The 26,139-nt window shown below is 46.7% G+C and overlaps 1 protein-coding gene across 4 annotated transcripts in view; it reads left to right on the top strand.

The window, feature by feature from the left end:
• UBAP1L (ubiquitin associated protein 1 like) overlaps positions 1 to 26,139 on the top strand; it is a 213,647-nt gene that overhangs the window by 112,010 nt on the left and 75,498 nt on the right. For all 4 annotated transcript variants that reach the window (XM_069625095.1, XM_069625093.1, XM_069625096.1 and 1 more), the window contains one exon: positions 23,117 to 23,314. In XM_069625095.1, the coding sequence (XP_069481196.1) occupies positions 23,117 to 23,314 (198 nt within the window). The remainder of the gene's footprint in view (positions 1 to 23,116; positions 23,315 to 26,139) is intronic.

Raw genomic sequence — 26,139 nt, 5'->3', positions numbered from 1 at the left:
GGTTATTTTTTAACATAATCATTGTCTTAAATTGTTTTTTACAAACATTTTTCAAAAACATATTGTTACAATCGTTAAATTATTGATTGTTTTCATAATTGATTGGGTGTGCAGGGGACGGGAGAGTTCCACAAAAGTGTGGACATCTGTTGGTTCTACATAACTTAACACAACCCAGTGTCAAGGTTGTTTTTCTCCCCGGCACCCCACAAATCTATCACAAATGTCTTGAAATAATTCAACAAAGAGGTGTGCGCTAGGCCATAGGTATATTGGAAGCTCTGTCCCAAAGCCATCGGATTCTGCTGCACCAAGACATCTCTCCCTCATTCTCAGGACTGCATCCTCCATCAGCAATTAACTCGAACGAACTCCATCTGTATCTAACCCCATTCTCCAACAGACTTTCAGCAACCAGCAAGAACTACAGCAACTATGGGCAACTAACAGCAACTACGGTTCTCCTCTCTCTTCAGATCTGCTTATACTACTCCAATGACGCACTCATTTCTCCATGGTTACTTACATTCTTTAATAAGAATGTCTCTACAGCATTTAACAATGCCTGCCAGTCTGTGTTATGTTCTGTCTTGTGTTCTGGTCACTACGTGTGCTGTGTCAAAGTGACATTGGACATCATACCTCTTTTATGGCCATCCGTGTCTGCAGTCTAATTCCATCTATTTCTGCATTCACTCCACTGTTGGCGCGCTCTGCATTACGAAATGCTCTCTTAGTGCCCGTTTTCAAAGCAACTCCTTGTGTGAAAAGGCTTCTCTCCTCTCTACCCACTCCATGTCGCGCTCCCTCCCACCTTTGTCTCCGCGGCACACCAGCTCAAAATGATTAGCCAGGCCGTCTTCACACGGGCAAGGGTTTGTATTATCTGTGTCTCTCTGCCAATGTTTACGAATACTTGTACACTGTTAATACAAAACAATCTTCGCGCTGAGCCCAGTGCAAACAACTTCTGTGTGTTTCCATCAGAAATGGCTCATAGGCCTCATGCTAAATGCTTCCTAGTGTTTACTCTATTCCTCTCGCAATGCAAGCACTACATAATGCAAACTCATTCTAAGTACACACTCTACATACATACGTGTCAAACATATCTCTAAATGTGTAACTACAAAGCATAGCAATGTGTCATCATACTAAATGGCTCTACACGGCATTTCAAATATGACAGTGTGTCATTTCCAGGCCTACTTCGTTCTCTCTCCTGCAAACACGTTTCTCTCAGCCTAAGCGCTACAATGCAAAATACATAACATCTTCTCTACATGTCATGCTGCAAATATACTGTGTCTCTAAAGCACTACATATGACAGTGCAAGTGTCATGCTATTGCAAACTCTAGTGTCTAGCATGTTTCTCTCCTAATGACAAGCACTATAATGCAAACATATCATTCTAAAAGCATCTCTTTCTGTCATATATGACAATATCATACCTAGCAAACCCTTCATACAACAGGGCCTATTTCTCTCTTCAAATGCATAACATGTCAATGGCTAATGCATAAAGTGGCAGTCTACTATGTGGATAATTAAAATGATGCTACTTCTTCATGTGCTACTCAGAGCTGGATGCAATAATGGATAGCTAAACATAATGCAATCATGCCTAAAGGGATAATACTGGGTAACAATGAGTAATGATTCTCTATCAATGGGTAATAATGGGTAGTGGTTCTGTACCAAAGAGTACTGATTCTCTCCAATGCGTCTTATGATTCCCTTATGATTCTCTAATGATGACAATTCCAGGCTCCTCATTTTATCAGATTCCACAAGTAGGCTGCCTTCCCCAGGTTGAGAGGGTTCCTTGGCCCCCCTTGACTGTGTCTTACCCATGACCCCCTGACAAGTCTGGTGTGCCTGTGACACCTTTCCTAGCAGCTGTTTTAAGCCTTCCAAGGCCCTGCATTCTCTCTTGCTGCTGACTCCCTGCCTCAACCACACTCTGATGTTTAACCTCCTCTGGGCCTTATTCAGAGAAGTGTTTTATAATGGCAAAACCCCATTGGAAAATGCTGTGTGAGTCAGGACCTCTGCCTCCTCTTACTGTATCGCCATCACCTCCTATTTTCTCGCCGCCTCTTTGCTGGTAACTACTCCTGTTCTCTCGCCACATCCACTTGTTAGAGCCCTGCCTCATCCTGTTGTGTTTTCTCCACCCCCCATTTCTCCTCAGCTGTAGAATGAAGCGACCAGCAGCACCCCCTTCCTACTCCCCAATCCCATTCTTACCCATTACCTTGCAATCCTTTCATTTCTAAATGCAGCAGGGCTTTGGCCTAAGCAGGGCTCTCACAACATGGAGCCATTCATGTAACCCCTTAACTCCCAGGCTATTATGCAAGTCTATGCAAAAAGGACGAGCAGACTCGTAAGAAAAAAAGCCACCAGCCAGACAGCTGTGCGCTTGTTTCCAAAGGTGGAAAATGTCCAGCCGGTCCATTCGTCATACGTTTGGCAGGTGACATGCAGAGCACACACATGCATGGCCACTTCTGGTACCATGCAGCCAGCTCTCATTGGCCAGCTTCTTTCTACATTTCAAATGCCCAACCGGAATAAAAAAAAACACCCTTTCTATTCCCTCCGGGACCACTTTCCTCTTGCCCCGCAGTATCCTGGGAGATCTAGAGGGTTGATCTGAATTGGGCTGTTTTCCCGTTTTGTTTCTTGAGCAATGCTTAATTGGTTACTGGTACTTGGCCCGCTGGGATCTCTGCCCGATTACGAGTTCTGGTGCAGCGGGGTTAGTCCCCATTTTAAAGTCCCTATGGCTTTGTGGGAGATTTCTGTGGATTTACCGCATGCAGTTATTCCGCCGGCGATGCATAGGCCATTTTCGTAGGTCAAATGGAGGATTTACCGCCGACTACATGCTAGAGGTAAATCAAGGAGTCAAATTCTAAAGAAAAATAAGTGGGGGGGCATATGTATTTATTTATTTAGCACGTATATAGTGCACCGAACTCATAGGCATCTAGGTGCTTTTTCTTGAGGTAGTTGGTTACAAGAGTTGCTTGCTTAGTAGTTACATAATATAGTTACAGTGGTCAGGTCAAGTAGGTTACATGGCATAGACTAGGCATGTAGACAGTGCAGGGCTGCCAGGTCAAATCAGGCATGTAGGCAGCGCAAGGCTGCCAGGCATGTTACATAGCATAGACTAGCCATGTGGGCAGCGCAGGGCTGCCAGGTCAAATCAGGCATGTTGCATAACATACCAATGGAATGTGGCATCCCCAGAAATTAGCATACCAGGGTGCCCTCTGAAAATAAAAGTGTGAGGGAAGACTACTGGAAATAGTGGGGGGATTTCTGAAAAAAGTGGGTGGACTCCATCCACTCGCGTGTACCCCCCGCAGCCCCAACTTGAGCACCCGTGAATCCTCCACTCTAACCCCAAACTCTGTGTCAGAAAAAGTTGCGGCAACAGAGTTATCGACAAAAATACCCTGCACTATGGAACGCGTAATAAGGCTCACCTATTCATTTCCTGGCCCTTCATTTCCTTAAACTGGGCTAGAAAAAGGGTCTGAACTATTGGGGAAAAGTAGGTGCTGGCCAGTCAAGAAAAGTATAAGGAAATAGGCCATGCCCAGTAAAACAATAAGGAGGGTCGGGTGTATTAAATGCCTGTCCATTCCCCTAACCTCCCCCTTCCACATCATCCCTGTCACACATCCCTCACCAGGGGTGATGCTTGCTTTCCCTTCCTCTGCATCCTCGGCACAGGGTCAACATTGTGGAGGAAGCTTGGAATGTGCCCTCCCCCCCCCAGTCCCCACGAGCAGAGCTTCCGCTTTCAGACCCACCTAACATCCCCACCCTTCCCCTTCTTATGTGGATCTGCCCTCCACCCTCAAAAGCCAACACACGTCTTCCCATTCCCATGTATAATGTGTCCCCTCCATTTTCAAACACTTTTCCTTCAATACACACACCCACCCTCTTTCAAAAGAAGGTATGATACCATTGCACAAAAGATTCATTGCTGCCCGTTTCCCCTCTCTGTATCCTTCTCCAAAGTCCTTTGCTTCTCTAGCTGTGCAAGCCCCATAGGTCTAGAGACCCCCACCAGCAGCACCCCATCTCCCCAAACCAGTCTTTACCTCGCCAGGTTCTCGGAACAGACATTTGGTCGCCGATTAAGATCAAAAAGCTCAGAACCAGATGCAGAGCCGTCATGACCAAAGAAAGCCTGTGGCCAGAAAGCTCTGCGCTGGCCTTCTAAGGCGAAAATGACCGCCCTTCCCCTAACTGCTGAGCAAGCAAACCTTGTCTGCGTGGACATCCTAGCAGGCAGCCTGCTCTCCTCCACCCGCTCAAACACGTTCCCACGTTCGAAACAAAGACCTCCCACCCCTTCTAGTCCACTCCGGGGGAAACCCTGCCTGTAGGCCAGCGATATTCTGGGGGGTCTAGTCTCCACATCACCTCGCCCCCTGAACAGAATGTGAAGCCCACCTCCCGTTAGTTTCCTGGTCCTTGATTTCTCGACACTGGGCTAAAAACAGTCAAAATACGCAGAAAAGGAGATGATGGTCACAAAAAAGGTATAACAAAAAATGGAATATGCTCTGCAAAACAAGAAAGAGGGGAAAAGGTTCTACTGAGTTGCCTGCATTCCTTTCAAATCCCCCCCCCTTTCACATTGGCGGTGTCGCCCTTCTCTCTCTCATCATCAACCTCCTCGCCTAATCTCTAGCCTCTGCTGAGCCATCTAGGGCTTCACCGCGGCCCTCACCTCCAACACGCTCCTTCTCTGCACTCTTGCATTCTCCTTACCTCCTCTGCCCACTACCTCTCTTTATGGGGTTCTAGCCCAGCCCCTGATGACCGCCCTCCATTCCTTCTGCCCGGGTGAAGGTGTTTCTCGCCTAATCTCTAGCCTCTGCTGAGCCATCTGGGTTCTCACAGCTCCTCTCACCTCCAACACGCTCCTTCTCTGCACCCTTGCATTCTCCTTACCTCCTTTGCCCCCTACTTCTCTATATGGGGTTCTAGCCCAGCCCCCAATGACCGCCCTCTATTCCTTCTGCCCGGGTGAATGGGTTTCTCGCCTAATCTCTAGCCTCTGCGGAACCAGCTGAGTCTTCAGCGCTCCTCTAACCTCCAACACGCTCCTTCTCTGCACCCTTGCATTCTCCTTACCTCCTCTGCCCCTGTAGACTGCCCCCATCTCTCTATGTAGGGTTCTAGCCCAGCCCCCCATGATCGCCCTCCATTACTTCCGCCCGGGTTAAGGTGTTTCTCGCCTAATCTCTAGCATCTTGTTGTGAGGAACCTGTTTTGGGGTACCTTTTTAGTAGAGCTCAGCATCCTATTGTGTTTTCATAGAATATGTATGTCCAGGTCTCATCAGCCTAGGTAACAACGGAGTCCTTGGTTCCTCAACTCCGTTTGGAAAGAATAGTGAGTTTTAGCAGTTACACTACATTACCCTCCATTACGCTCATGCGCCCATTACTCCTGAGCAAGAAAACAAATTACCTCTTTTTTTGGTCATAGAGTGTTTTTATATCAAAGAGTGCCCTTTATGATGACATGTGTTTCGATGGTATTTGCGTCTTTTCAAATCGGGGTTATGCACAAAAGTCATGAAATGTGTGTTACCAAGACAAATCAAATAAAAATAAAAATAAGACAATTATTGCGCAATTCAAACAATCATTGCAAAAATCCATTCAGAAAGAAAAACATCCACATGAAATATTGCAAAAATTAAGAAAATAAAGGATGGCTATTAAGGGAGGGGAAAAGGGTAGGAGGTTTGTGGGTATTTAAAAGAGAAATGTGTGAGAAAAGAAATAGAAAAAATTCAATGTATTGTTGAATTCACTCATTACAACTTTTGTTAATAAAGATTTCCATAGCTGCACAATGTTAAAGCAGTCACTGTACAAATCAGATTCTGCTTACCCAGTATTGTGTAACACACTATGTTCTTAAGAGCTTATAGAACCAGTCACAGGGTAATCCCAGCTACACCTAAGAAAAGATGGCAATTGCTTAAATGCACCTGACCGGGCTCTGTGTTTTTAACACAATGTTTGATTGATGCTAATTTCTGAGTCCTGCTGCTGTCTTTTGTTTCTGCGTATGTATAGTTTATTAGTTTAGTTAAGTTCTGGCGAGAGTTAAAGGAATGGTTCAGTCAGAAAATATTATTGTCCCTATATTTCGGCCATGTGTTTTTAACCATAACTCGATCGATCGTACAAACATGTTCTATGCACCTTAACAGAGTTTTTGTCTCGTGAACACAAGCGAAATCAGGCAGCAGGGCGCGGCCATCTTCTGATAATCTCATCACTTGCTGCATCGCCCTGGGTGACCTGCATTTGCGGCACTGAATCATATCCCCCCGCGCCCCCCGAGCCTGACATCACCAAATCATTGATATTCTCTGCCTCTCCCCGTGACGTTACTGGGCAGCATAGCCAAATGCGCTCAGTCGTCACCTACGCGACTAGAAGCGGAACTCGGGGGAAAACCCCACACATCGTCTCACAGTACAGCGTGTCACAATTAGGAATATGAAATTGTATTTTAAAAGGAAACAGACTGTACAATTGGTAAAGTACATTTATGTCACACTAAATGTTTCGATAGCATTCGGCGTCTGACATAATCAATAAAAATTGAACTTTTTTTTCTTTGCTCTCGCACCGCAAATCCGCAAATGTTTATCGTGAGTCATGCGCTGTTCCTTTTGGGTACGCAGGGTGTTCGTTTTGTCCAAATGAAACACTTCGGTCGCACAGTGAACTGCAAAGCTGGTGCATGAACTTGGCACTAGACCACCGTAAAGGTTATGTTGCTCCTAATCGCCAGTACCGCGTACGGACATATTGGAACTTGTCTGTCGTCCCAAAAGACGGTTAAGTAGATCCAGTGATTGACATGTAGCTGCAGCTGGCGGTTGACGAACCCATCGGTCAGGGTCTGGAATAGATGACAATCGCAGAACGGCACGATGTACCTGTTTGCAAAAGATAAAAATAGAAATGTGTCTTAGTAGCTGATCTTTATTACAATTAATCATTTTCTTTATTAGCGCAGAGGTGATACAATGTGGACCGAGAGAATACAACGTGGAATATCAAAGTACTCCGCTATTTGCTTCCAAGGATAGTGCAATGGAGTAGGTTGAGCTCTAAACATAATGCACAAACTGGGGCAAGAACTCTAGGTGCACAAACAATGTAATGATTTATTAGCGTAGAATGAGGGAGAAACGAGTGGTGGTCTACATGCGTCTCGATGCTGGCCTGCCCATGTGCCCGGTAGATCGCTCAGCGCACAAAGGTTGTACTAGCACTTCATTGCAATATGCCACACAGAACGAACAAGTACAATGTGACCCAGCAATAACGCTCAGCTATTAGTATTTCGACTAGTTCTGGTATGAAATCGTCTAAAGAGAAACTTACATTATATTCGGCATTTCCATTCTCTTGGCACAATGCAGACCGTAATGCAGACTCGTCCGTTCGTGTCAACGATTTTTCATAAACTGAAATTATATGTAACTAGGTCCAGTTTCGGAATGGGCAACCTTATCATATCATGCATTATTACACCCCCCCCTTCAATTCAATCCCTTTCGGAATGGTCCCTGCCTCTCAAGGTCAAAAAACTGTAGACCTTACTGTGTGCGGGACGCGTGGGCCTCCCAGATCCCAAGCAAAAATTCAAAGCTGGTGACCTTCACTCAAAATGAACATACATTCTTACTTTGCAACATCCCGTGTCAATGCACCCATGAGAACATGAATTTTGAAGCACGGCACAGGAAATTAGGGGCTGTCACTGCTCGTTGTTCGTGACGCCGCTGAGCTGTAGGGGAAAAATTGACAATGACATAATGCACCCTATTCCCAAATTATAGTCGATGTAACACATAAAAATGAGTAAAAATATGTCTAGTAATAGGCCCACCTCTGCTTATCTCATGGCCTCCTACCCCATGGCATGTTTTCACAGTCAGGACTTCTTGCGTGCCTAGAATGTTTTGTGGCCTAGGTCTAATCCCTTTTGTAGGACGAGCAGATATTCAGCTTTTTGCGGAAATTTATGGCAAGGCAACTGCCAAAACCCAAAGATTCTTACACACTGTTATCCATTGGTCATTAACACGAAAAATGAAGGTCCCACAGTAGCTCGACTAAACTGTGAAATGTGAAAGGAATCGTAATAATTGCACTATTTTTTTAAGAAACAGACTAAGAGGATTGATTTCAAAAGACAAATTGCATACTTTATTTGGACACTTTATAAAAAAAAATTTGCAAAAATAAAAACAGATAATCATTTGAACCCGGTTTTGAACGATTTAACAAGCTCTGCTTTGGGAGGACACGGCACATTGGCAATGTTTTGTGGCAATGTATGTGTGCTCTGAACAGATTTGTTCGCAATTCCATGAGTATGCATCTCGACGACATTAACAATAAGATCTTTTACAAAATCAAATTCCATTTCATCATGGCTTGACCACCCATTTTTTACTTCTTTTTGTAAAGGCCATATTGTAGCAAAGCATCCCTAAGTTTCCTGCAGTCCTAGATTGTTCCCGGCCTACATTCTCGTTATGCGCTAATACCGCTAGTAAAGTCCTAGCTTTCATCCCCTGGATGCCGAAATGCAATCTCTTTGGCCTGTACTTTAGGCACATATTTTGAAACACCTCCAAATCTCCTGTGTGACAGAATTCTGTGAGTCCTTTCAGATTTCTTGATAGAATTTTATCAAACACAATCTTCTCAAGGGCTTTGTGTGTAGGTGAAGATGGGATCAACCACTTCTTCTTCCGTGCCTGCTCCGGGGACAAAGGGCCATGTTCACATTGGTGGAAATGTTGGTTTTCTGTCCAGTGGTGAACGTTGGAACAGTGGTGCATTAGTGAGCGCCATTTATCCAGTAGAATTTCCACAGACCCATTACATGTTTTGGAGCTCCACCAAAGATGGTTGCTGAAAGACTAGGACCATTGTAAATACTTTCAAAACCTTTTGTTTTCCCTGCCACCGAGATTTTTTTATTTATTGATTTGGCATCATGCCATACATCAAATTGATGTTTAATATTTGGATACTGCTCTCAAATTGCCTTGGCTATTGAAACGTGTCTGTCCGTGGCTATGAGGTCGATTTCCATTCCACTCAATTGTAGATCTTCCAGTGATTTTATAAAACCAAGTTTCTCCATGCCACTGAGGATTTAAATTGGGACACCTGCACGAGCACCAAACTCACAATTTTCTTACTTTCCATGTCCTGAAAATGGTAGGTGCAGTACTTAGCAGAAAATTCGGGGCTGTCACACTGTCCATCACCGGCTAGCCTGAACCGTTTGTCGGGGAATGTACTTTGACTAGCCAATTGTTCAATTGTCCAAGCTTCACAAATGGCAGGGGATAGATAATCACGTTGGTATTTGTAGTATTGCGTTTTAGAAATGAAATGGAGTCCGACAAACTGAAAGGAACGGGCTAACTTCATGAAACTAGAACCACTGAAAAGTAAAGATGCTGCACACAGTAGATTGCCAGCTGGCAGTTTCCCCAGCATCGGTTGAGCGGACCATCAAAATGTTTTATGTGACTTTTCACAGGTGGCATATATTTTGAGGTTACTGCCTTGTGTTAGACGAGTCACGCTCACCAATGGCTTCCCACATACTTCCCCTCCCACTGAATGCACACATTTCAGCATCTTTATAATCTCCATCAAGCTTCTGTCGAATACTATGTATTTGGCCTCTTTTATTAAATTGTCATCCAGCAAAACAGTTGTTTCGGACTGAACTGTCGTGGACGTATCAGCCAAACTGGACATACTATAGTCGATATCTTTGTCTGTTTCGTCGGTCAATAGTGTTGATGCTTCAGTCTGTCATTTCAACATCTGTTACTTGACCATGCATAGGAGAAAACATCATTGTGGATTGTTTCTTGGGGGGCATTTTTTTGGCGGGTGTAGATTGTGTCAAGTGCTTATCGAGTAATGTAAAAGTATCTTCTATAAATTCACTTTCACATTCATCTGGCAGAGCAGGCGCATTGTAGCAATTGTCCAAAAACACTTTGCTGGATTCGCCGGTCATATGAAATTCATTTTCTGGTCATTGGACATAGGCATCTCGAGTGTGAACACAACGCGCCTCAATTAATAATTCCTACATGGTGAAAACAGTTTGGCAAGCAGCATCCGTCATTTGTAACGATGTCTGTGTCTGCATAGTCCGTACTCCATCGGGCAACTATAGGACAGAAAGGAAAAGGGATGTTCATTGTAAATCCATCATACAGCGTTGTACAATTTACATTAAAAAAAGCATATAATGAAGGCCTCAGCACAAAACAATTGCCAACAATATGAAGTGTTTATAACTAACCTTATTTTTATTTTTTTTTTCTTTGAAACCTTCTTTACTCCAACATCCGCAAGCTGGCGCACAGACTCAGATCCACGTGCCTCCGGTTCAATATACGGATCTTGCATACATCCCTACAAAACATATTTTCGAGGGGATTGGGTCCTCCGACGTATTCCATATCTATGACAGGTAATCACCACAGCTGTGCTGCTTCGGAAACTTTTTCCGGCGTCTGCGTCCTGCGTCGATGAGCCGTCGTCGAGGACCTCATCCGACGTCATCCGATGTGATAAGTAGGACGCACGACGCCCGTAGCCTCAGTTCAGTTTTTTCCGCGAACATGTTGTTTCGTGAATCTCGGTTAACGCCTTGACTCTTTGGAGTTCTGTTCTTCTAGGTTCTTAGAACCTGTTCGTTTTTGTGAGAAAATCCTTCGTGTGAAGATGTCTTCTACTTCGTCTTCGACCCCGCTTCCGGGCTTCAAGAAGTGCTGGGAGTGTGGGTGCAAGATGTCGGTGACAGACTCGCACGACGCCTGCCTCTGGTGCCTCGGGGAGGCCCACGACACGGATGACTGCATCGACTGCCAGTCGCTCACGTCCAAAGCCTTACATGAACGTAAGAAGTTGTTGTCGGTAGGTCGGGTGTCCAAGCCCCGGAAGTCGAAGTCTGCGGGGCTTTCGACGGATGATTCGAGGGGTGACTCTCTGCGTCGTTGTCGGAAGTCTCGTGTGTCTCCCTCTAGGAGTCGGTCTCGCCACTCCTCGGCCTCTTCGAGGCATTCTCGGAAGCGCCGAAAGCGGTCGTCTTCCAGGTCCTCTTCTGAGGATTCTGCCCGGCATGTCGCTTACCCCACCAGCCGTGCGACGCCGGAGGAATGGGCTTCCTTCGGGAAGAAAATGCTGGCGATTCTCGAGTCGCAGGGTACTAAGCCGTCCGCGCCCCCGAGTGGGGTCGGCCGTGAGAGGTCGAGAGACACCGCTCGCAAGAGTGGTCGGCACGAGTCACGGGAGAGGTCCCGTTTGGACAAGGGGACTCGTTCTCGACGTACCCGTTGCAGGTCCCGGTCCTCGACGCGTTCAAGACCGTGTGCACCTGTGATGTCTTCAAGGAAGACATCGACGTCTGAGGCGTCGAGGGCGTCCACGGGCTTTCTCTCGGAGCTCCGGCTTCGAGGACTGTGTCGACGCCGTCGATGCTGGCGGCGCTGCATCTGACGCCGACGCCGATTGACTCGACGACGACGCCGATCCTCTCGGCGCCGATGCCTGTTCTCTCGACGCCGGCACCGATTCATTCGACGCCTTTCGAGGCCGGGGTGTCGGAGGTACCCTGTGGCACGGGGGAAACCCCTAGGAAGGCTCTGGTTAAGAGCAAGCACTCTCGGGTGCCTTCTTTTCGCCACCTGGAATATATTTCGGAGGTGGATGAGGATTCTGATGGCCTGGTTCCTAGTCAGTTTCCAGATGAAATGGTCTCGGGCCATAGTCAGTTTGACGATTTGAGGCAGTCACTGCATGATGCCAGTGGACTGGACACCTCTCCGGAGGTGGAGTTTTGTAGGCCTGAGCCTGGCTCTCATGCCGATTCCTCTTGCCGGCGCCTTATGGCTAGGGTTTCCGAGTACTTGGGATAGTCTGATCCCCCAGGGGAGTTTGTGCAGGATGATCTCACGGACATCCTTGATGTTGGTCCCCCAACTGACCCGGCACTGCCGTTTCATATGGCTCTACAGAGAAGGGTGGCGGCGGCTTGGACTGCTCTGGAGAGTCTCCCGGCGGTGGGCAGGTCCTTGTCGCGAAAATACCGTCCAGCCAGTAGCGACCCCTGCTACTTGACCAGGCACCCCACTCCGGAGAGTTTGGTAGTGCAGGCGGCCACAGCCCCGGCAAAGCAGGCGTCGTATCCTACCATCCCTCCTGATAGGGACGACAAACGTTTTGATGGCTGGGCGAAGAAAGTGTTTTCTTCTGGTGGTATGGCGCTTCAGGCGGCCAACTCCAGTGCCTTGTCTCGTTTCACACACACTCTGTGGAACTGTGTTGCGTTAGCGGCTGAACATATTCCCGAAGGGGACGAACGGGATGGTTTCCTTGCTATGGTCCAGGATGGTAAGGATGCCATGTGAGAGTCCGTTCAGTCGGGTTTGGACATGGCTGAATGTGTCAGCAGGTCCATGGCGGCGAGCACCGTGATACGCAGGTTTGCGTGGTTGCAGAAGTCGGGGTTTGCTCCTTATGTGCAGTCCCGGCTCCTCAACATGCCCTTTGACGGTGAACACCTTTTTGGCAGCAAGGCTGACGAGAGCCTTGAGAGGTTGCAGACCTCCAAAGCTGCAGTTCGCCAACCTCTGCCTTTTCGTCCTAGGGGACAGCAAAGGAGGGGTGGTTCCTTTCGCTATTACTCTTCCTTCAGAAAAGCGAGAGGAGCTGGCAGTCAAAGAGGCCAACGCAGGGGTACCAGAGGTGGACGACAGGGTACCCGTGGTGCCAAGGCCGCTTGGGCAGTTGCCTCTTTGCCCTCAGGTAACGCCGCAGCCGCTACCACTCAGTCATGAGGCCATGTCCCATGGTTCGCCGGTTGGGGGAAGGCTGGCGCAGCATCTTGTAGAGTGGTGTGCCATTACTTCAGATGTGTGGGTTCTGGAGATCATAACCCATGGCTATTGTCTTCCCTTTCGGCAGAGGCCTCGCGACAATCCACCGGGGAACCTCTCTTTGCAGAGTCCGGATCCGCTCCTTGCGCAGGAAATTCAAGCCCTGCTGGAGAAAGGCGCCATAGAACTGGTGCCTGTAGCGGAGAAGAACAAGGGATGGTATTCCCCTTATTTTTTGATTTCGAAGAAAGACGGGGGATTGAGACCCATCATGGACTTGCGCGGTTTGAACAAACTCCTCAGGAAGGACAAGTTCAAGATGGTTACTCTCTCTCAAGTCCTCCAGGCCCTTCAGCTTCAGGACTGGTTGGTGTCTCTCGACCTCGAGGATGCTTACTTCCATGTGCCGATCCATCCCAAGCACAAGAAGTACCTGAGGTTCGCGGTTAGCGACTCGCACTTTCAGTTTCGGGTCCTGCCATTCGGATTGACCTCCGCCCGAGGGTTTTCACCAAGCTCATGGTGGTGGTGGCAGCGCATCTCAGGCAAGGGGGGATTCACGTCTACCCCTACCTGGACGATTGGTTCATCAGGGGGTGCTCTCCCGAGCAAGTCCTGGATCATCTGTCCGTCACCTGCCACTCCCTTCACAGGCTGTGCTTCTCCCTCAATTTAAAGAAGTCTCATTTGCCGCCAACACAGCGGCTCCAGTACATTGGAGCAGTGCTCGACACTTCCCTGGGGCAGTGTTTTCCTCCCCAGGTGAGGCTCTTCACATTCAGCAGATGGTGCACAAGTTTCAGCATGCCCAGACGCTCCTAGCGTTCGAGTTCTTGAGGTTGCTCGGCCTCATGGCATCCTGCATTCTTCTGGTGCCAGAGGCTCGCCTGCGGATGAGATCTTTGCAGTGGGCACTCAAGATGCAATGGTCGCAGTCCTCCGGCAGGATGTCGGACCCGGTTCAGGTGCCGCCCTCGGTCGCCTGGGACCTTCTGTGGTGGGCCGTCGAAGGCAACTTGATGAAGGGGGCTCCATTTTGGCTTCCCTGGCCGGAGGTGACGATCGTGACGGATGCATCCCTCACGGGATGGGGAGCTCATGCCAACGAGCTGACAGTCAGCGGTCGTTGGTCTCCGTCGGAGTCCAGACTCCATATCAATCTGTTGGAGCTGAGGGCCGTCAGGCTAGCCCTGAAGGCTTTTCTGCCGACTGTGCGAGGAAAGAATGTTCTGATCCTGACGGACAGCACAGTGGCCATGCACTACCTCAACAAAAAGTGGGGGGCAGGGTCACTTCCTCTGTGCAGGGAGGCGATGCAGCTAGAGTTCTGGGTCATCCAGCAGGAAGTTTCGATCTCAGCAGTTCATCTGGCCGGAGACGAAAATGTGACGGCGGACGCTCTGAGCAGGCAGAGCACGATCTCTCACGAGTGGGAGTTGGCTCAGGAGATTCTCCTGGAGATCTTCGCCCTTTGGGGGACCCCTCAAGTGGATCTCTTCGCCTCCAGTGTCAACCGCAAGTGCTAGAGGTTCTGCTCGCGGGAATTTCCTCCAAAAGGAGCCTTAGGAGACGCGTTCGTGCTGGAGTGGTCATTCCCGCTGCTGTACGCGTTTCCTCCAGTCCCCGTCATCCCGCAAGTGCTGCGGAGGTTACGGAAGTTCGGTTCCCGGATGATCCTCATTGCTCCGGTGTGGGCTCGGAGGACATGGTACCTGGACCTTCTCGACTTGTCCATCTGCCCTCCACGTCGTCTTCCCTACCGAGACGATCTGCTCTCACGGGCGGGGGGTCAGGTTCTCCATCCAGAGGTCAGATCCCTCAACCTTCACGCTTGGCTTCTGAAAGGTTGAGGTATAAGGATTAGGACCTCCCTGAAGACGTGATGGAGGTGTTGCTCTCGGCCCGACGGCCAGTAACAAAGTCTCTGTACCGTTGCCGTTGGCGTAAGTTCTGCGACTGGTGCAGAGTTCAGAATGTGGATCCTTTTGCATGTGACATCCCCATGGTTTTGTCCTTTTTCCTTTCTTTGGCCCACAGGGGCTTGCAAGTGGGTACCATTAAAGGTTACCTGGCGGCGCTGTCCATCTTTAAGCGCTCGTCTGAAGAGTGTTCCTACTTTAAAATCCCTTTATTTTCACAGTTTCTGAAAGGGCTCACTAATGTGTTCCCTCCGTCACCTTTCCTGGTGCCCGGTTGGGATTTAAACCTTGTTCTTAAGTTTCTTATGGGTGCTCCGTTTGAGCCTTTGCATTCTTGCCCTTTGAGGCTGTTAACTCTGAAAACTGTGTTTTTGGTTGCAGTTACTTCCGCTCGCAGAGTGAGTGAGTTACAGGCACTTTCAGTTAAGCCACGCTTCACTGTATTTCACAAGGACAGGGTTGTCCTTAGAGTTCGTCCTTCTTTTCTTCCGAAGGTGGTTTCGGAATTTCATTTGGCCCAGAAGGTTGTTCTTCCGGCATTCTATCCTCCTCCACATCCTGGTAAGGAAGAGGAGAGGCTCCATAGGCTTGATCCTAGGAGAGCTTTAAGCTTTTATGTTTCACGCATGTCCCGGGTCAGAGTGGAAGATCAACTCTTTATTGGTTACGCTGGAAAGCGTTTGGGACAGGCTGTGACGAAACAGACTTTGTCTCGCTGGATTATTTTGGCCATCTCGGAGTGTTACCGCTTGGCGGGCAAGGACCCGCCGTCTGGCTTGCTGGCCCATTCTACCAGGGGTATGGCTGCATCTACTGCCCTGCAGAGGGGTGTTCCTATTCGCAACATCTGTGATGCAGCCACCTGGGCTTCTGTACATACATTTGTGCATCACTATTCCCTCGATTCCATCCGAGGACAGGATCTGGCCTTTGGCAAGGCGGTCCTTTGCTCTGCTATTTGATTGGCAATTCTAAATTTTGATTCTAAATTCTTTCCCTCCTCCTTGCTCTGGTACTGCTTTGGGAGTCTGTCATAGATATGGAATACGTCGGAGGACCCAATCCCCTCGAAGAACAAGTTACTTTCTTACCTGGTAACGTTCTTTCGATGGGATGGTCCGACGACGTATTCCATATCGCTCCCTCCCTGCCTTCCCCGCTGCAGAATTTCTTTTGCGATTGCAGCTTACGTTCCGCAAGGCTATGTGTCTGACTGGCAGTTGACTAATGTCACACGTTCTGGGGGAAAAAACTACAACTGAGGTTACGGGCGTCGTGCGTCCTACTTATCACATCGGATGACGTCAGAGGAGGTCCTCGACGACGGCTCATCGACGCAGGACGCAGACGCCAAAAAAAGTTTCCAAAGCAGCACAGCTGTGGTGATTACCTGTCATAGATATGGAATACGTCGTCGGACCATCCCATCGAAAGAACGTTACCAGGTACGAAAGTAACTTGTTCATCCATTTAAAATAAGTCATTTGCATTACACACATAATTAGACCGAATTGCTTTCATTAGATGGTACTGTCAGTACGCATACCTCTGGCTCTTGATCAACTGCGAGGTCTTTTTCCGGAACAACTACAAGGGATAATGTAATTGTAGAGGACGCTTCATCATCTCCCTGAAACTCAGTGCTTGCATTAGTAAGGATGAAAAGATTGGAAACTGGACAGACAATTCGGAAAGACGACAAAGGTACATATCAATAGTAAAGTAGGAATGAAACATTGTGTAAAACAATTACACGATATGTAAATCTGATCAGATTATCTCGTCCAATTGAACTGTGAAGACCCATACCACTGGAACTGGATCTTCTAAGAGGGATGTTGTAATTGTAGTGGACGCTTCAGCATCTCCCTGAAACACAGTACTTGCATTAGTAAGGACGAAAAAATTGGAAACTGGACACACAATTTGGAAAGACGACAAAGGTACATATCAATATCAAACCACGATAAACATTGTGTAAAGTAATGATACGTTGTGAAAATATGATCACATTATCTAGAATTCCGTGCATAAAACCATTCTGGAACAGAATAGCTAGGTAAGATTACCTGATACGCGCTCAAAGTTGTTGATGTCTCCAGGCAAGACATGGATGTTGAATCGTGTTGCTTCATATTCGGTGGATAGTCATGGAGTTGTTAAGGGAAAGTATTATTCGATTTAGAAATTTCAACATTAAAAAGTGGCATGTAAGGAGAATGACTATGAGAAAATTATGCTTATGTAAATGCATAATATAGCATAGTTATCCGTCCCCATAAATAATTTTTCTATGTGGGTTCTACAAAACAAGGACTGATGTTTAGCAAAATAGCCATTATTTCAGCAGCTATTCAATCCCATAAATATGGAAAGTACTATAAGTGACATTTACACTGAAAATACAGGCGTAAAGCTAAATGCAGAAGCGTGACTCACCTGTGGCGGCATTTTCACGAATAAAGTCGGAATAGCGTTTGGGAGCAATTTTCGAGTTGTTCTCAGTTGATTCCTCTTTGTGTACAAGGATGTGTCGTACATATCCTGGTTGAAGTGCAGGCTGCAGATGCGGTATCGATGACCCCTCTTGTCCTCCAAGACTTGTTTGACTCTACTTTCAAGCTCTTCCGGTGGATATCTGCAACGTCTGACCCATTCTCTTATTCGATCAACAGTCTTGGGGAATGCATGCATTGTAATGCCTTCGGCTTTGTCATAGCTCTTCGAAGGGCACCCGAAAATAGAACATGCAGGCATTGTTGTAAATTCTGCAAAATAAAGGTCAACATTATTAGAACATTATTTTGCATAAACATGTGAGAAAGAATGAATTGGGCCATACATTGTTCATTGCACGCTTTCTTTTGGGCACCACAGCAAAACCAGTGCAGTGTGTGCGGCTGTATTGGGGGATAAATTTCAGAAACGATTCATTGATGTGTTGAAAATCAGAACATGTTACTCGTCCCTTGAATGTTCTATCATGCACGAAAAGGAAACCTGCTTATACTATAGACACGGTCCGCGAAGGATGCAATACGATGCCAATTGACACTGATATAAATTGATATATCGATAACATAACAAACTCAAGTGAATAGCAATGATACAAATTAACATAGCACTACTGAGTACGTTAACATAGCACTACTGAGTACGTTACTTCGGAATAGATATAAATTTACAAATGAAGGAGATATGATTAGGATACATGCCCTTACCTTGACCAACAAACAGTTGTATTCAGCAAGCAGAGTAATTAGTGGCAGGAGAACAGGGAGATGTTCTCAGGTAGCACACTGACGAGTTCACTCGAAGCAGTCACGGAGTAACACGTTCATGAGTTGAATTGCAGTGCTCAAAGATGTTCTCATGGTAAATATCAAGTGGTTTATAAAGAATTACAAAAAGGGGTGCGTTTGTGAATGAATAATGTGTACATGTCGTGGTATTCAGTTTATTGGAGGGGAGCGGCCTGTTTCAGGAGAGGCCTGCCTGGAGACACGGGGTCTGAGGAGGCCATGTGAACAATGACCACTGGGCGTAGGATAGCTTTTGAAATGTACATGTTGTTTGGCACCTTGGCCCTTCGCGCCCCTGACGGCACCCCATGGCAGCGCACATCCACTGTTGCGAACTGCCTTTGATAGTGGGGGGTGGGATGGATGGGCCGGGAGGCGTGCAGACAAGGCACCGGAACACTGCTGAATGGAGACACACTCGTGTGGATTGCAGGGGCGCGGTCTGCTTCAGGGGAGGCCTGCCTGGAGACATAGGGGCTGAGGAGGCCATGTGAACCATGACCCCTGGGCGTAGATTAGCTTTTGAAGTGTACATGTTGTTTGGCACCTTGGCCCTTCGCGCCCCTGATAGCACCCCATGGCAGTGCACATCCACTGGTGCGAACTGCCTTTGATAGTGGGGGGTGGGGATGGATGAGCCGGGAGGCGTGCAGACTAGGCGCCGGAGGACTGCTGAATGGAAACACACTTAAAAACTGAAACAACCATTGATAAAAAAATGTTTTGTTTTATTTGGCTTCTTATTTTGATGGCACAAAAATACTACACATTGTAAAGGTCTGGTTGCAGCTCAGCGAGGGAAAATCCCTTGTACTGACCGATGTCACTGGGGAAAGTTTGTCTAATGGCACCGACGACACAGGCAGGTATTGATCGTCGGTCGCTGTGTCCAAGCCTCCCATGAAGCCACCATGTGTACGAACGATAGGCCACCAGCCGGTACCACCTGTGAAAGAGAAAGATACAAACTGTTTTTAAATTACCAAGATAAGTGTATTAAACCTTAGTTGTCAATGACAATTCTTGTATGCAATGGCATTTTTTGCCAGGACAAATGTTAACTAGACACTTCACAATAATGAACGACTGTTATGCGACTATTACTAGAGAATTGCAAGACTAAACTGATATGACAATGATATATTGAAGTTACGAGAATATAGGGGACCACCATGAAATAGTAGTGGCCTAACTGACATCACAACCAGACTATACTTACTCGTTACTTGGATTACGAGGCAGAACTGTTGCGCGAAGTTCATGCATCAGCACCATCAAAATCCTCAACACCAACCGTGTGAGGCAGGCTGCCGTGAAGTCTGGCAGCTCGGTAACGCATTGCGGCTGTGGATCGCCTTGCGATATGTAGGACAAGCATCCAGAGTTTTCTCGGCAGAGGAGTTCTTCTCCTCGGTTGGCATTAGCGCGCACCGATTGCAGGTACACCAGGTGGAAACACCGTCCATGCGACTAGGCCCAGGCTCTTCATCTGTTGAAACGTCTGCCCAACTGTCGTTCAAAGCCCCATCGTTTACGGAGCTTGCTCTTTCTAGTAATTCCTCCTCGGAATACTCAGGCTTGTACAGGTAGGGCATTATTGTTGCCATCGTGTGGTAAACAAATTAAAATAATTTATAGAGGTGGTACTAGTATCTGTTCCAACGGGCTACAAGCAACGAAGGTAGCTGACAAGAGCACAGAAACGAGTCACAGAATACTCAAAGTAACACAGCGAGAGGAATGGAAAAGAAAATCTGCTGTTGTGTGTTGTGAAACGCTCTGTTTATACTTATCGAGGAAAGAGGCTTCCTGCCGTTTCCATGGCGACACGTCATTAGCTGAGGCGCAGAGAATGTTGACACGAGACGTGCTTTGGTGTTGTGAAATGGGCAGAACGCATCTACTGATGTCAGGCTCAGGGGCGGGGGGGATATGATTTAGTGCCGCAAACGCAGGTCACCCAGGGCGATGAGGCAAGTGATAAGATTATCACAAGATGTCCGCACCCTGCTGCCTGATTTCGCTTGAGTTGAAGAGACGAAAACTCGGGTATGGTGCATAGGAAATGTTTGTACGATCGATTTATGGTTAAAAACACATGGCCGAACCATAGTGACAATAATATTTTCTGACCGAACCATTTCTTTAAGTTTGTTGTGATTGTAAACCAAAAATTATGCTTTAGGGATTCTTGGATCCCGTAAATGACATTAGTGTTCTATGCGCGTGTTAATAATCGTGTGTTGAAATAAATCTTGTTTAGTTTAATGTGATCGAGAGTTTTCAAAAAATGCTGTGTCCCATGTTCATAGAGAGTAAAGATGCGTATGCATGTCGGTCCGCGTGCATCTATTTGACTTAATAAATGGTTAAGTCTAAAACCGGGGGCTCGGGAAGACTCTTAACTTCGTTTTAAATGTGCCATGTGTTTCTGTCCGTCCTCGGAGCAGACTCCATATTGTTTTTTGTTGGGTTGCTTGGCAACCTTGTCCTACGTTTGTGCCTATTGCGGCCGCCATATTTTGGGCTATTGTCCATATTGGTGTATGATGCAAACGTGTGGCTCACTGCCTAAAGATGTCGCTCTTCGTGGGAGTGTAATGAATTCTGATGTTCAATGGTATAATAGATTCCATTTTGTTGCATAATGCACATCCTAGGTAGTGTGGTACCATCATAGCCACCCGATATTATTTAAAGTTTTAAAACACTGTACCCACATTACGCGTTAATAAATATATATTTTTCGAATCTAAGCATTTTCATTGTGGAACAAATTGGAAAGTGCTAATTTTCTCATTAAATGGGGAACTCTTACTCATTTGCGGTCCCCCGTCTTAATGAAAGTAACATGGGTCGTGACTCTTGAAATGTACTTCCTGCTTAATAACTTCATTAGCATTCCCGAGTCCCTCTGATATTGGTCTCCGATGTCAGGTTGCCCATAAAGGGTTGTAATAGGGTTCCCTGTTCTTGTGGTCGATGTTACGTTTTTTCACTCCTTAGTCTAAGTGATGATAGTGATTTTAAATCATTGTGTACAGAGAGAATGATTTTGCTTGTTGTACAAAGGTAATATGGATTCAAGACTTGCACTTATTGTGCATATGTACCTTTCCGGGCATGATTTGCTATTGTGTTTAAAGAACCATAAACAAGTCATGATTGGCTTACTTTTGTTGGTGCACAATATCTTATGAGATAGTAATGAATGACCAGTGATGACCATAATCGTTCTTTTGGTGATAGTGTCCCTGGTCATTCGGTCATTGTACATACATTGCACATTAACCTTTCATGCATCCTTGTATTGGGAGCAAATGCATATTGGAAATGTCTGGTCTAGTAAGGCTCCAGAGATAGGTTCATACTTAAGAAAAACACACACACACCAATTACACAAAAGAGGACATCTCGTTGTCCGAGTTCAAGCCTCTTTCTACTTAAAGAAATCTGCAAATCATTCTGGCTTCTTCTTGTCTTAATTTAGATTCCTGGTTGCCCCCTTTTGGTCCAAGGGTCACTTTTCTCAAGCCCACGAATCTCAATAATCTTGTGTCACTTCACTGATGGATTATTTGCCAGTGTTGGGCTAATGGTAGGTTGATGTCTTGATTTCCGATGGATGAAAAGTGTTCTCTTCCTCTGGTCCTCAGTTCCCTGATAGTGCTTCTTATGTAAATTTGCTGACATTGACATATGATGGCATAAACAACAAATTTTGTTTTTCAATTAATATAGCCAACAATGGTGTGATTGGTGCCGTAATTGTCCTCAAAGGTTGATGTATTGTCGACAGCGTGTTTGCACATTGAACATGAGCTGCATTTTCTGAAACCTTTTGTTGATTGTGGTAACCAAGTTGTTGGATTGGTCATTTTCAGTTCTGGGAGTACAGATGGACTAAGTATATTCTTGATAGTTCTGGCTCGTTTTGTAAATGATGTATGGACTGTCATTGATGAAGTTTTTCACATGTGCGTCCAATTGTACGAGATGCCAGTTTCTTTTTAAAATATTTCTCAAAGTCCCATTGTTTGCACAATATGTAGTAATGAAACTTATCTTTTCCATTTTGTTAATTGTCTCTATTTTGGGGGTCAGGGTTTCTGTTCTGTTCAAATTCCTCGCTCTTTCTTGTGCTTTGGTAATAGTTTTGTTACCATATCCTCTTGCTTTAAACCTTCTTGTGAGTAGTTGGCATTCTTTTTCAAAAGCCCCTTGTTCTGTGCAGTTTCTACGGACTCTGACACCTCCTTACCTCCTCTGCCCCTATCTCTCTATATGGGGTTCTAGCCCAGCCCCCGATGACCTCCCTCCATTCCTACTGTCCGGGTGAAGGTGTTTTGGTCTTCTCAGAGGTTGGTTGGCAGTTTGTGTCATTTCCAGGTACGAATGTCATCCGCCATCTTGGATCTGCAGTGACTATGGCAAGCCCCAACCAGTAGAAGTTAGCGGGTGCTTCAGGCTGCTGTAGCTGGCAAGTGTGAATATGACGGATTTCTGCATGGCGGACTACCTGATTTGACTTGCTTGTTTGGAGTCTGACCTAATTTTGGAGGTCCTGAGTTTGAGAGAGACACTTAGCAATAGCTGTTAGACGGATCAGTGTTAGAACTTGTGAAAGTCCTTGCCATGCTGCTTGGGAATGGTGGGGCCTTCCTCCATGTCTCCTGTGGGTCCTGCATCAAATAGGGGTCACCATGCCTCCGCAGCCCCTCATCCGTAACCCTCAGAGCCAGGTGGAGCATTTTATCAAATAAGAGAAAGCGATTTGCCATGGATCACACAATTTGGCCAAGTGTGGAATACCCGTGTAGAAGACTGTTGCATTGGGCGCACAGCCAGCAGTGTATATGCAGGCCACTTTCTTTCCTGACTGCCTTTTTTCTCTTTCAGTCTCTGAGTCCCTATGCCTGCCTCCCGCCACCTCGGCCCCTGAGTTCCCACGCCTCCTTCCCAGACTCGACCACCAACGTGCTCTCGGCCCTGAGCGAGGAGGAGCGTGACATCATCGAAGCTGTGATGGCCCTGGGCTACCCCATCCGGAGAGCCATTCTGACGCTTCAGAAGATTGGCCGGCAGAGCCTGGGGCAGGTCAGTGTTGGGGGGCCATGTGATTCGAACATGTTGAAGCACTTGGCAAAGATAACACAACTCCATGTGAAGCCCTTTTCCAATTCTACAATTCTCCAGTCATTTGGAAGTGATTGTGGTTAGACATCAACTTGCAAACATTCTAAGTATGTGTAGGGGACTGCGCGATACTCTTACAGCACAGTCCGAGTACTTCTGACACCCAAGTTCACTAAGCAGGGAGATCTTTTTCTTTCGAGAAATGGGTATACAAGCAGTTCTTTGTTTAGCCATCTTTAGGTTGTTGGAGTGAATTTATATAATATTTTCGAAAACGAAATCCAGCGGCCGGAGACAATGGGCCTCATAAAAATAAAAAATAAAAAATTTAAAAAAATCCAGCGGCCGAAAATACCATTGATTTTTCTTTCTGCTCATTTCAGTTGCACTTAGAATCAGGAGGAGAAGCCCCAGAGCCCCCATACTCCTCTCACAGTATTTATTACCCTAACCATCCCCACATGTAAATGCGTTGAAATGTGCATTTAGAAATTCGACATTTTCTGCCGCGATATTTTGGGGCTATACCTCTCTCGGGTATCATTTGTTTTGACCTCTAACATTTGTACAGTGCACACCATGGACTCATTTGTTTTCAAACTGCGTCATTGCTCCCTACTTATGCTTGTGCTTGTCATTGCTCCCTACTTATGCTTGTCATTGCTGCCTGCTTATGCGCGTCATTACTGCCTGCTTATGCGCGTCATTGCTGCCTGCTTATGCTTGTGTGCTTGTCATTGCTGCCTGCTTATGCTTGTGCGCATCATTGCTGCCTGCTTATGCTTGTGCGCATCATTGCTGCCTGCTTATGCTTGTGAGCGTTATTGCTGCCTGCTTATGCTTGTGCGCGTCAATGCAGCCTGCTTATGTGTGCGCGCGTCACTGCTGTCTGCTTATGTGTGTGTGCGTCATTGCTGCTTGCTTATGCGCGTCATTGCTGCCTGCGTATGCGTGTAGAAATGCCCAGACGTTGGTCTCTTGCTCCGTGCGCCCCAGGAAGCCAAGCTGTACAAAATAAGGTGGTGCAAAAAATAGCCACAATGAAACAATATTATTCAGAAGGAAGAACAAGAAACTGCTTCTTGCAACGAAGGTGAAAATTTGCAAAAGAGGAGATGTATCAGAGACACAATGCCTAAACGCCAGAAGCGAAAAGGAGCCAAAGCGAGGCTGAGCTACAAGGTGGTTTGGGGACTGCAAGAAGAAAGTCCGATTGAGAGTGAAAAGGGCATGATGGGCCATAAAGTGAGGAAAGATGGGGACGACTGGACCATGAGGACAACCCACATGAAATGAAAGAGAAGACAAGTGTCAAAGAAAACCAAGGCAAGGGGAACACTAATAGAATCACAAGAAGAAAGGCACAAGAGAAGTCGGGTGGAGCAGTACAAATCATGTGCTCCTCCATCCCGACCCGAGTCAACCAGTTGCCAGCCTTCAGATACCATTTCTAGACTGAGAATGCCTCAAGATTGCAACAGGATACCTACCCCTGGAGCAGAAGGGAATAGCATTGCAGAAACTATTCATCTGTACAAACCATGCCAGTCTCTTACAGTAGTGAAGATTTTAGGAAGAGATGGTGCTATGCTGTCAATTAGCCCAGTTACCCGATTGCACATAAGGTTGACCAAGCAGCGGCATGCCGGCCATTGGTCATTGGCTTGCCACACCAGGAAGATCCAGTCATTGCTATGCTACGTTATTTGTCCTTTGTACTGCAAGCATCCCCTGAAGCACACGTCATTACAAATGGCGCAATCCACAAAACATACAAGCGAGGCAGGTGGGCTCTCACCAAGGTGATGGTAACAGTCACACACCCGGACGCTCTCACGAGGGCTACCACTCTGACCTCAACACACACCAGATCACCTAGGTCCTTCCAAGCCATGGAGACGGCCGCTGTTTCCTCCAGGAAGAGCCAAACTGCAAAACCTTCTGATGAGATGCAAGGTGGAGCATCCAGACATGGAATCTCTGAATTTAGCAGATTGGCTAAGTAAATCCTAGAGTCTGGCTACTCCTGTTTACCATAAGCATGCATGGAAATTCTAGCAGGTGCCATTAACAAGGATGTCAATTTCAATCGGAAATGACTTACAATAACACATTTAAAGATGGCAGAGGCATTCCCATTAAAGGTGCCTGTTCAATTGCACAAATGGAGGACAAGTGGTGAGCAAGTTCACGATGTACGCAAAATGTGACCTATACAAGGGACAAAACAAAGAAACATAAATGTATATAAGAAAACATGTGACTTACACAGGTAACATTAACTTGATGGGAAAAGTGCCTCCTGAAACTAAAGAGGAGAACTATATAAATATACACAATTACAGGGAGGGAGTGTTGTGGTCAGGGAGGGAGGATGGGGGAGTGGGCAGGGGAGCTCCCTCTTTAGCAAGTAAGTGAAGTTTAAGTCGAGCTTTGAAGAGATCCTTAGTTGGGCTGGCTTTGATTGTGATGGGCGATGGGTGCCAGTGGAGCGGGGTGAGTAGTGTGAAAGAGCAGAAGCGAGTTGATGCAAAGGGAGGCTCTGGGACAGTGAGGTTGAGTGCAGAAGATGATTACAGGGAACGAGATTGTGAGTAATCTGAGATGCAATGAGACCGGTGAGGAGCAAGACCATTGATGGCTTTGTACACTAGGCGAAAGAACCTGAAAAGGGAGCGGTTGTGCATGGAGAGGCGGCCAGCATGGTGTCAGTAGGTAGAAGTGGGGGAGGATTTGGGTACTTTCTCGAGAGTGTGGTTAGCAACGTTGAGGGCGTTGTTTAGATA

Source organism: Ambystoma mexicanum, chromosome 11 (genome assembly GCF_040938575.1).
Source record: "Ambystoma mexicanum isolate Mex_15411 chromosome 11, UKY_AmexF1_1, whole genome shotgun sequence".
NCBI classification, from domain to species: domain Eukaryota; kingdom Metazoa; phylum Chordata; class Amphibia; order Caudata; family Ambystomatidae; genus Ambystoma; species Ambystoma mexicanum.
The sequence above is the reverse complement of the archived record's forward strand: the minus strand, read 5'-3'. Positions and strand labels throughout refer to the sequence as shown.